Source organism: Poecilia latipinna, unplaced genomic scaffold, assembly GCF_001443285.1.
Source record: "Poecilia latipinna isolate Pla-1442-1.1 unplaced genomic scaffold, P_latipinna-1.0 Scaffold1677, whole genome shotgun sequence".
NCBI classification, from domain to species: Eukaryota; Metazoa; Chordata; class Actinopteri; order Cyprinodontiformes; family Poeciliidae; genus Poecilia; species Poecilia latipinna.
Window position 1 is genome coordinate 43914 of NW_015114293.1, and position 11750 is coordinate 55663.

The 11750-nt window shown below is 37.5% G+C and overlaps 1 protein-coding gene across 2 annotated transcripts in view; it reads right to left on the minus strand.

Annotated features, from left to right (window-relative positions):
- drp2 (dystrophin related protein 2) overlaps nt 1–11750 on the minus strand; it is a 118083-nt gene that overhangs the window by 18068 nt on the left and 88265 nt on the right. For both annotated transcript variants that reach the window (XM_015060016.1, XM_015060015.1), the window contains exon 17: nt 7927–7992. In XM_015060016.1, the coding sequence (XP_014915502.1) occupies nt 7927–7992 (66 nt within the window). The remainder of the gene's footprint in view (nt 1–7926; nt 7993–11750) is intronic.

The following is an 11750-nucleotide window of genomic DNA, read 5'->3' on the forward strand; positions in this document are numbered from 1 at the left end:
AAACATTTACCTATAAAGAGTAAAATCAGAGAAACTGGTAGTTTTTCTCTGATTTCTTAATTTTTTCCAGAGCTGCACATTCATATCAAAATATCGCAAAACAACAGAAGAGGACTAGGACCACTGAAAAAATAAAATTCAGATTTTTTTTCTCAGAATTTTATTTAAAAAATTAAGAATTCTGAGGATTCAGTGATGCTGGTTGTTTAAATAATCAGAAATTATTTAAAGAGGACATGAAGAAGCTCTAGTAGCATATTTAGAGCTAAACTTAACTTTAAATTGAATTGTTTCATTGCCAATTATTTCCATTTCCAGAATAGAAATAACTCATTGAATTTTGTATTTCTCCACAGAGCAGTCAGTAACTACAACTGATCTAAAGCAGAAAGTCATGAAAGCTGCAGATTTATTCGTGTGTTTATTTATCACATGTACAAGTTTTGGTAACACTTTATTAGAAGGGGTGTGCATAAGACTGGCATGACATAACACCTGCCATAAACATGAAGGAGTCTTTATGAATGTTTCTGACAGTTGTCATGAAGCGTCATTCGGTAAATAATTACACTTTTAATGCAAAGTTGCTCTAAAAGTGCCAACTTTGCATGATTTTGTAAATTATGATAATTTAATGCAAAGTTGGCATTTTTAATGGACTTTCAATGCAACTTTTAGAGCAACTTTGCATTAAAAGTGTCATTATTTACCGAACGACACTTTATGACAACAGTCATAAACATTCATAAAGACTCCTTCATGTTTATGTCATGTTCATGACGGTGTCATGCCAGTTTTATCCACACGCCTTCAAATAAAGTGCTACCCAAGTTTTTGTGGCAATGCAACATTCACCAAGACATTAAAATAGGACCATTTGGGAAATTAAGATGTTTGCCGAACTGAAATGTTACTAAACAGGAACACCAAATTATATGTCGTTTATAATTTTATTGACTTTACCAAACATTCAATTCAAAACGAGGGGCTTGGATTCATACATCTTGTTTACACGGCTACTAGAAAGGCTGGCAGCCTGGATGTGTAAAGCCTTCAGAAGTGTTTGAAGGCTCTTGCACCAGAACTTGTTGTTGCAGCAACATGTTCTCAGATTTTGAATAATTGCATCCAACCAGCAATAAACTGTCTACAAACATCTGGCTCACAAGATTGCAGAATGGCAAAAATGCTTTTTTCGCCTTAGAGAAAGAGCTATAAAAATGTCCACAAGGACGGAGGATAAAACTGTACTGTGGCTGTCTGGCAGCCTGCAGGCAATAAAAAGCCTTTTTAGAAATAAACTCTTCTGAAATGTAAGCCAGTGAGGAGGCAGAGTGAGCGTTTGGGGGTGTTTCAGAACGAAGGACTGATTTGACTTTCAGTGGACAGCCGTGCTTCACAAGCTGTGAACCGTTTACTTGATAACATCAAATACAGGGAGGTGGTGAGAATAAAACAACCGAGTTATTAACCTGATAATGGAAGAAAGCCAGAGGTGACCAAGCAAAACCATATTTTCCTTCGTTTTGTAATTTAAATTGACATTGAAAGAGATTTGTTTTAAATAAATAAAACAAATAAATAAAACAATAATACAAAAACAAACATGCAGTTAAAAGATCGATTTTCAACCAGTTTTGTGTACAAAAGTGTTAAGAATGTAAACATGTTTTCACTGAAGATCTTTAAAAGTGTATGTCCAATTTTAAATTAACATTTGTTATCGCTGTGGCTGCATACAAAATAGACCGGGGTGCATTTGAGAATGAATTGAAAGGGGATGCAAACACTGCAAATGGAAAAAAATAAATGTACCAAGTAATTTTGCTTTAGTTTCTAGTGAAAATATGTCGGTACACTTGAAGTGAGACAAACCTGACTAACAAGTAACCTTTCGGTTTGACTTAAGTCAATAATTGTTGAATATAGATTTTTAAAAAGTACTGGATCCGATGGCAGATTATGACATTTTTCCAATGTTATAAGAGAAACAATTTGCCAGTGGAATTAGCACTTTTCCATCACATTAAGGGATTATTAAGTTAAAAAAAAAGGCTTTTCTTGCTGAAAAGTTACTTGTAAGTCAGTTTTGTCTTATTTCAAGTGTAAAAAGATGTTTCCACTTGAAACTAGACTAAAATTACTTGGTGAGGTTTGTGTTTTTGAAGCATGATGAAAATGTATGACCAGCATTCAGACTGCATGCCAGCAGACCTAAACGTTTGCAGCAGCTTTCCTCCAGCAGAGAGATTCGCTCCAGACTGCATCATGTTCTGCAGCGTTGTCAGCTGAAGCAGTGAGGAGTGAAAGCAGCACTGGGTGGTGATTTAGAGGCTGTCTGCAGTGTCCAAGCTACATCCCATTTCTTTTCATTTTCCAACGTGACCGCAGCTCTGAGAAATGTTGGATTTATCCGTGTCGTGGCACAGGAGTCCTGGCACGGTGAACCTCACTGCTCGTAATTCAATCCGCAACACTATTCATCAGGAGGGGTCCTAAAACCTCAAGACTGAGTCAGGGACAAGAGTAAATGAGAAAGAAAAGGGCAGAACGTAATAGCACACAGCTGTGTGTGTGGGCTCTGGTGTGCACAAGCTGGTGTTTAGCTTTTTGTACATAATATTGGATGTGAAAGGAAATGAGAAATGAGAGAGCGAGCGAGAGCGAGAGCTGGAGAGGAGAAATCCTGCCTGAGCTTCAAGGGGCTTCTTTATTATCTCCTTCTCATCTCTCCTCTGTGAGATGTCACAGCAGCGGTGATGATGAAAGGAATGAAGTTCAGCATCAATGAATAGGGAAGAGCGCGCTGAGAGATACACACGCAAAAAGCAGGAAAGAGAAAGGAGGCCGTGTCTGTGTTTGAAGTGTACAAATATGGCATTTGTAACCTCAAACTTCAAATACAAATATGGTGTTTGAGATGAATGAAGGATTTATAAAACGGCAGGAATAAATTTGGCGATATTTAATGTAAGACATCTTTGAGGAAGGTGGACTTCTGCGCCTCCTTAGAAAGTCTGGCTCAAGGCAAGGGAGTTTGGAAAATTACACATTTCCTCAAAAAATACATTTAAATGAAACTAGCAGAGTTGGAAAAAGGAGTAGTTACAGAAAAATACATTTGGAGACGTTGAATTATTTTATGCAGAAAAAGAACAGAACAGCAAAGTTTTCTCATCTAGAAACTTGTTTTGTGACCAGAGGAGAGTCGAGTTTTCTTCAACGCTTAACCTCTGCAACTTTAACAGAGGAGGAGATTTTCGTTTTTGCTACTTTGAAAAGGTTATTTCTTCAAAGTGCTGTGGGGGTGGAGGCAGAAGTAAAGTGAAAAACATTTTTTACATTTTTTTGTTATTCTGCAAGTAAGAATTTAAAGAGTCAGCCAATGAATAATTATTAAGTTACTCTGACATCTATGAATTTCCTTAGAAAATGCAAAAGTAATGTAAATATTTATAACACTTCCTCTCAGTCACCTATCTATGACGAAGAGCAGTGGTGGGATTGGTTTGCACTCATCCATACAGTCAAAAACCTGACTTTGGTTTTTGATGCCAAAGTCAGGCCAAGGAGAAAAAAATGACATTTTCTAAGCTGTAGCTTAAGTAGGCCTCTTTTCAGCTGATGGAGTCTTAAAACGAGATGCTGTTGAACTCCTAGAGTGGAATTGCAAAGTCTCACATGGAAAAACTTCCCTGAAAATAAAATGGTTCTCACCAACTTTGACGCCAAAATCCAATATGGCTGTCATGTGTCTAAAAATACCCAAAAACATGCAAAATGATATGCATTTTCAAACATATTTCCTTCATGTTCAAATGCATAAAGACCTTTTGTGTTGCAGGGTTTCCCCCAGTGTTTTATAAGCCTGGCAGCCCGCCATGCTTTCCTAGCCCCCCCTCCAGGCCAAGCGTTGCTTGTTTTTGGTTTTAGAAAAATTAATAATCCAAAAAAATAAAATAATAATTCTTTTATTATTTTATTTTAATCCGGATTGCAAGCGTCTCTGTTGCTCTGAGTGTTTCACTGGTGGAGCAAATTTATTCCTAAAAGTTTATAGTTTATGCATTTAAACCAATGCATAAACCAATGGACCAATCACACAGCTGCTGGTGAATGATCTCCGCCCTCCTTTCACTCAAACAGGCTGACCTGTATGGATATTTACATCAACCCCCTGTGTGGAATTAGGTTTCTTTGGCGAACTCCACATCAAGGTAAGAGTTTAAACCCACCGGGTTAGCTCTGGTTTCGCAGCTCTATGTGAACAGCAGGAATAACTTGTAGCTGAGCTTTCAGACGTGCAGTGAGGGAGCGGTGAGGATGATTTATATTTGTGAAAAAACAATTATGTGGGGCGTTTACATCTCAACACACTGCCCAGTGCCCGGCTCTGTCTTCCCTGTAAAGTTCATGGTCCCAGTTGGCCTGAGCTTTACTGGTTAACGAACCAGCGCTGACCTCATCATGCAGGTTCAGCCCGGTGAGGAGCTTTCGCGCTCGCTGCACCAGACAAAGACACACCTGCAGTTTATTAAAGTTTTTAAACTGTTTGAAAAAAAAATATTCTTGCCTGATTTTGTTGGGGGGTTTTTGTTACTTATATGAATTATTGACATTTTTGACAATAATTCATATAAAAATACCAACATTTCCAGTTAACTTTATATTTTGGTCCATTTGATGATGTAATTTTTAAATATTAAATGTAGACTTTTTAACAAATACTTTTTTACTCATACTTGAATAATTTCTTGGACGACTAATTTTTATTTTTACCTGAGTAAAAGTATAGTATAGCATAGTGTAGTATAGTATGGTATAGCATGGTATAGTATGGTGTAGTGTAGTATAGCATAATATGGCATAACATAGCACAGTATAGTACAATGTGGTATAGTATAGTATAGCACATCATAGCATTGCATAGTGTAGTATAGTATGGTATAGTATGGTATAGTATGGTGTAGTGTAGTGTAGTATAGCATAATAATGGCATAACACAGCAAACAATGTGGTATAGTATAGTATGGTATAGCACAGCATAGCATTGCATAGTATAGCACAGTGTAGCATAGTATGGTATAGCATGGTATGGTATGGTGTAGTGTTGTAGTATAGCATAATATGGCATAACACAGCATAGTATAGTATAGTGTGGTATAGTATAGTGTAGTGTAGTATAGCAAAGTATGGTATAGCACAGCATAGCATGGCATAGTATAGTATAATGCGGTGTAGTGTGATATAGCAAAATATGGCATAATATAGTACAGTATAGCATAGTGTAGTATAGTATAGTTTAGTATTGTATAGTGTAGTATAGTATAGTATAAAAAATAAAGAACACTTGTTCCATTAGAAGATTCTTTTTTTACTCCAGAGTAAAAATATGAAATAAATTACAGCCAAATATCATCCAGTTTCTCTTTAAAACGGCCACTTTGACACGCTGGCTGACAAACGTGCGCTTACCTAATGCGTCACGTCAACGGATGAACTCTGAACACGCCGACCTGCCAGCAACGGTAACTTTTATTTTGATGTAAGCTTGGTTTTCCACTGCTGTTCAAAGTGAACAGTGAGTGGAGATTACGACCGACAGTGAATTCAAATAAGAACTGCAATGCGCTCATAAAAGGAAAGGAAACCAAGGAAGCAGGAGAAAATAATGCGTCAAGTCAGAATAAAAGCAAGAGACCATATCAAAGACTATCTGTCCCGATAATGACTCCACTCGAATCATGTTAATGAACAAGTGAGTTCGGTCTTCGCTCATTTTCTCCCCCCATGTGAATAAAAGTGTAGCTGTCGCTGTAATCATCCAGTACAGCAGATCAATGGACCGTCTTTAACCACAGTGATTCAGAGAAGTCTGATATAAATAGCTGCTAATTTCACAGATACACACAAAAATAGACTTAATATCACAGAGTCTTTTGTGGAAAAAGTAAAGAGGAAGACTGGAAGTTAAAGGATCTTGCCCCATGAGACAATTTAATTTAAAAACAGATAACTATGGTGGTTTGCAAAATAATTTAGTTTTTGTGTTTTCAGATTTTGTCACATTGCAGCTACAGATCTCAATTCATTTACTGGGATTTTAGCAAATAGATCAACACTAAAAACTTCACAATCATAAATGGAAGCTGGAAGATGCAAGTGCAACAGACTGAATGAGTTAGGAATTTATATTTTTCATTTTTATTTTACATATGAAGGAACTTATTTTTGAAACCTGGTGATCACAGAATCTATGATGATGATTCCAGCAGAGAGAATAAATGAACTGCATGAACTGCAAAATATTACAAAGTAGTTTTGGTCCAGTTTGTCGTGCAAATATCTTCATTCACTTGAATTAAGACAAAACTAACTTACAAGTAATGTTTATGTAAGACACAGGAGCTTGTTTTAGGTCACTGATTCCTTAATATTGATGATAAAGTATTAGCTCCTCTGGCAGATTATTTCACTTAAACATTTTCTCCAATGTTTTCCCATATGAAATATTAATAATAAACAATAAATAATGTCTTCTTTTAAGTGTCCTAAGATGTTTGCACTAGAAACTAAACCAATATTACTTGGTAAGATTTTGTGTTTTTGCAGTTCAGATTTTTTCAGTGACCATCACAACCCACAGGCTGTTTGAACAAAATTATATTGAATATGACAAAACCAATGAGATATAAGAGGATGTGGCAGAAAATATTTAAAAAACAGAGAGAAAGGGGTGAGAATAAATGGAACAAGAGGCAAAATAAATGTGCAGGAGGCAAAAGAAGAAAGGGATCAAAGACAAAGGCAAACAAAGAAGAGTTGGAAGGAGAAAACAGGGTGAATGCAAAGGGGTAAAGATGAAAATAGTGCCTGCTCTCATTGCTGTCTGCTACTCTTGTTTTGGCAGGATGTAAAGTGAGTAGATCCTCAGGGAAGTATTACACAATAGCACACATACAAGCACATGAACACTCTCTTCCCATTCATGCACCGCAGGCGCATTGGAGAGGGATCTACGTGTCCAGCTATGCCCACAGTGCAGCTCTGCCAGCAGTGTGGGAGTCCAGGACTGTGGCCTGTTTATAACCTGTCACCGAGACTCTAATCTACACCGACAGCTCCCAGGTGACCAATGGGCTCACTGCCCCGGCAAGTGACAAGCCGCTGGGCAGGCTGAACCCTGTGTTGAGATTGGGAATCTCAATCGATGAATCATAATTTGTATTGACACACGGAGCATAAAATCAGCCAAGAAAAGCATTCAGACTTTACTTATTTTATTAACTTTCAGCGCTGAAAGGAGACACTTTACCATTACATCCGAGAAGAGTTTCTAAAAAAGTCTGTGCAGCGTCTGAGGAGAAAGAGGAGGGCAGCTGATTATATGGACGGAAGACACTCCCTGAAATCATACCATGCCTCTGTGGCCTGATAAGTTTCTGTTTCTCGTGAGAAATGGACCTTGGTGTCTAACAGAATCAAAAATGTAACTCTTTACTATGGGCCCTTTGTCTAACAGCGTGTGACTCTTTCTCGGCCTTGGTAAAGCATCTCAACACCTAATAGTAATCATAATGATTTAACTAATTTACTAATCTCAACACCTGCTAACCTTCACAGACACTCACAGGGAAGAGCAAACTGCTACGCTTCTGTTCAAATGTGTGTGTGTGTGTGTGTGTGTGAGGGGGAAGAGCGACTGCAGCCTCCGAGCTGGCCGGAGTACAAGAAATTAAATCAATACCGCAATCAGCAAAGACTAAAAGATTAGTGAGGGGGGAGAAAGGGTGGACGGAGTACAGAGAGGGTGCATTAGGAGGAAAGGGGGGTTATATGAAGAGGGGAAGTGGAAGAGAAGGAGAGAATGCTGTACAGTAATGAGCCGATATATAAAGCAGCAGCACAGCGGAGCAAGGCTCGTACCTGCTGGCGTAGTGTTCAATCCTGCTGTGTGTGTCTGCATGGGGCAGCCTGGGTGAGGAGCAAGGGCTGTAAAGAAGCAAATTCAAAGTCATTATTCCTCGGTGAAAAAGAAAAACACCTTAGTTCAACATGAAACAGTACAAGAGGCCAGCATGCGAGACACAGCAGGGGGGAAACGGAAAGTTACTGCAGGCATTTGGTTCTGGTGGAAGAAGTAGCATTTAAGAGTTTGTGATTAGAAATGCTCACTTTATTCTTCTGCCATGATGAAAACGGGAAATGTCACAAGATGTGTTTCCAACACTGTAAAAATGATTTTTGGTCTAGTTTCTAGTGCAAATATCTTAGTTCACTTGAAATAAGACAAAATGCCTCAAAAGTAACCTGTCAGCAAGATATAGTTACTTGTTTTAAGCAAATAATTTCTTAATATTGATAAAAAAGTTATAGTTCTATTGGCTGATTATTTCACTTATAACATGGGACAAAATTCTTGTTAAAAGTAAAATAGTTTACCAATGTAGCTAGAACCTTTTCATCAATATTAAGGAATTATTGAGTTAACACAGGCTCTTATTTCTTGCTGAAAAGTTACTTTTGTCTTATTTCAAGGGTACTAAAATATTTCCACTAGAAACTAGACCAAAATTACTTGGTAAGATTTTGTGTTTTTACAGTGCATTGACCATATAACTGCACAATTTGACATTTTGCATGACACAAGTCAAATGATCAATAACCGGATGTCGCCACTGGACAGCAGGAAGAAGTTGGAGGATGACGGTGAAGAATATTTTTTTAAAGACTTATTGCATGAACAAACTTATTCACATGTGATTTTAACTGCGTTTCTTATTTAATGGAAACACCTGAATTACGAAATCATGTTTTTTTCAACATTAGCGAAACATTGACAAAGTTTTGCACACATTTGTAATGGAAACACAGCTGATGATAAACGATGTAAATCTGAATATGACTTCCTTCTTACATGGAAAAAAACTCATGTTCAGATAGAGGTGGAAGTATTTATGGACCAAATACCTTTAATTCAAATTACCTTGAAAAAGTACTTTACTGATTACTTGATTTTAACGGTAACCAAGTTAGATTATCAGTTACTTTCAGCTGCCAATAATCTCCCCCTCTTGCTGGTTTTGGGCCTAAGTTTAATTCTTTTATTTTTAGTTTGGGACCTCCTGCCTCTGCTTTGCACCACCTGGTGGGACTTGATCTGTCAGTCTGACTGCGCCGTGCTGCGACTCCAAATGTTTCTTCAAATGCAATGCGATATTTTTAAAGCTAGAAAGGTTGGAAGGCTATTGTAACACCCAGAGTGCAACACTAATTGATTTTGTTTTCATGTATTAATGTTTATGTCATTTTACTCAAGGAAATTGTGAAAGGAGAGTTTTAAAAATAAGGAGTAACGTTTGTCTGACGGCACGTTGCTGCATCTTCTATCACAGCCCTGGACTTAATCAGCCGCTGCTTCCTATCTCTCCATCTTATTTGATCCTCAGAAAGTCTCATTTCTGTTCTGAGTAATGTTTCTTTAATTTTAGAGGTTATAAAACAATGACACAATCCGGTGAAACACGGCCTCATGCTACATCATTCTGGGTGCTCTTGTAACCTGAGGCTACTGCTTCCTGGTGAGCTCACGGGTTTTTATCTCACTGCTCCGGTTCTGCGTTTCTTTTCCAGCAGACTTGCTCATAAGAAATGTGCCTGAATCAGAGCGAGATCACAAGGCTAATGTCACGAACACAGAGAAGTGACTTTAAACCATTCTGGTGATTATCAGGAAACATTAGCAAGAAAACACAACAAATAAAAGTAGATGAAAATAAAAACCTATTTTATGTTCGAATCAGTTCAATTTCAAAGCAATATGTATATTTCAGGAAGCAGCAGATATTTCAGAGTTTACTCATTATAATTGTTGAGTCTTGTTTCAATTTATGAAACATGATCAAACATTTTTCATCCTCAGTAAACTTTTTTTTTAAATAAAAACTTTTCACAGTAGCAAAAACACTTAAAGACAAAAAAAAATCTTGTTTTGCGAAATATGTCGTGTTGTTGGGCAACAGCAGAAATTTCACTTTAAATAAACCTACAAAAGGCTCAAAATGTTAATTTTTGTCCTGTTTTTTTAAACAAACGACAGCAGTTTGTGCATAAGCAGAGTATAAACAGTGACAACATAATTTATTCGCTTTAGTGCACAGATGTTTTCTGACATTTACCTTCTTATTTCATAAACTGTATTGCATGATTATTGTGAGTCATTGTAATATCTATTAAAGCAATAATGTTGCTTTTTTTTCCATGTTTGCAGCCTTTTATCACAATAAAGCAGAAGTTAAACTAGTGTTTCTCAAACACTCATGAATCACCTCACTTAGCATTACTTCGCAATAACACAACATCTTAATGTACAAAGCCTGAAACAAATCCATTAGCCTCTTAGCTCATCGTCTTTGTTCGTCCTAATGTGAAGGGTGGCGCTGATTTGTAATTGTGACCGCCACAACAAAACCATGAACACGTCTATAGGGACATTTTGAGTTATTTACATGTTAGAAACACATAAAAAGTTCTTTGCTACAAGCATTGTGTGAACTAATAATGTTTTAGGGCTATTTGTAATTCAGAAGCATAATAAAAGAAAAACAGAATGAGATGCTTTGGCAAAAACATTTTCTTTCAGCAGGTAGATAGCCTGACGTAAATAGTTTTAGTTTAGGTGCTAAGATGCAGTTAGTCAGCGTGGGGCGCAGCTCTGCTCACCATAATGTCGCATTAAGGCTTTCATTTTAGTGACCCGGTTTTAAGTCACTTATCCGTCATTATTTTTACACACAATCCTTTGGTAAGTTAACTGTAGCATCGCACAGCTAACTTAAGTCACGGCAAATAAACGGTTGTTTATATGCAGTACCTCGTGGACCACTAGGGGGCGCCAGCGGACCACCAGTGGTCCGAGGGCCACAGTTTGAGAAAGACCGAGTTGGAGGGTAAATAGAACCAGGAAGCAGCTTAAGCTTGAACATTTTAAGCATTTCCTTCTCCGATGTAAAGAAGCCAACATGATTACAAATCTGTTAAAAACCTTTACATGACTTTTTCATTCTGTAGTAACACCAACATTGGGAGCCATTTGCTTTAGCTGTCATCTTATTGTTTCCTTTGCAATTATTTTCTTGCATGGTAGAAGAGTTTAGGGGAAGACGTAAATGTTTGTTTTATCTTTAATGTAAAATATAAAATGCATCGGGAACCCGTAGACAGACTAAATTAAATGCAGATCCCAAAATCTTGGGTGGATAGACATTTCTGGGTCTTTGTGTCCTTTTTACTCTGCCACTCTCTCCCACCGACACCATTTCTCCCCAGTTTCTTCCTTCTTGTTCAACAATGAACTCTGACCTCAACTGAGGCCAGTGAGGCCGTCAGGGATTTATATTTTGTTTTGGATTCTTTTGTGACCTCCTGAATGAGCCGATGTGAGGGTTTACCACTGATCCATATTTTCTCCATTTGTGGATAATAGCTCTCGCCGGCCTGAAGGAGTTTTGAAGCCTTAGAAACAACTCTAACCCTTGACTGAAGGATCTTTCCAGGTGTGATGCTTTGGAGATATTTTAGTCCTGTTGTCAGAAAGATAAGTGATTTCTTGTTTGTACCTTTCTGGCAGTACTCAGGTCTGGAGAATGAAATCTAACCTAGTTTTTCATACAGAGGGCCAAGTTTGTTTTAAGTGTTTTTTTTGTTTTTTTTTATCAACTTAAAGATGATATGATGCGTATAGCAATCAT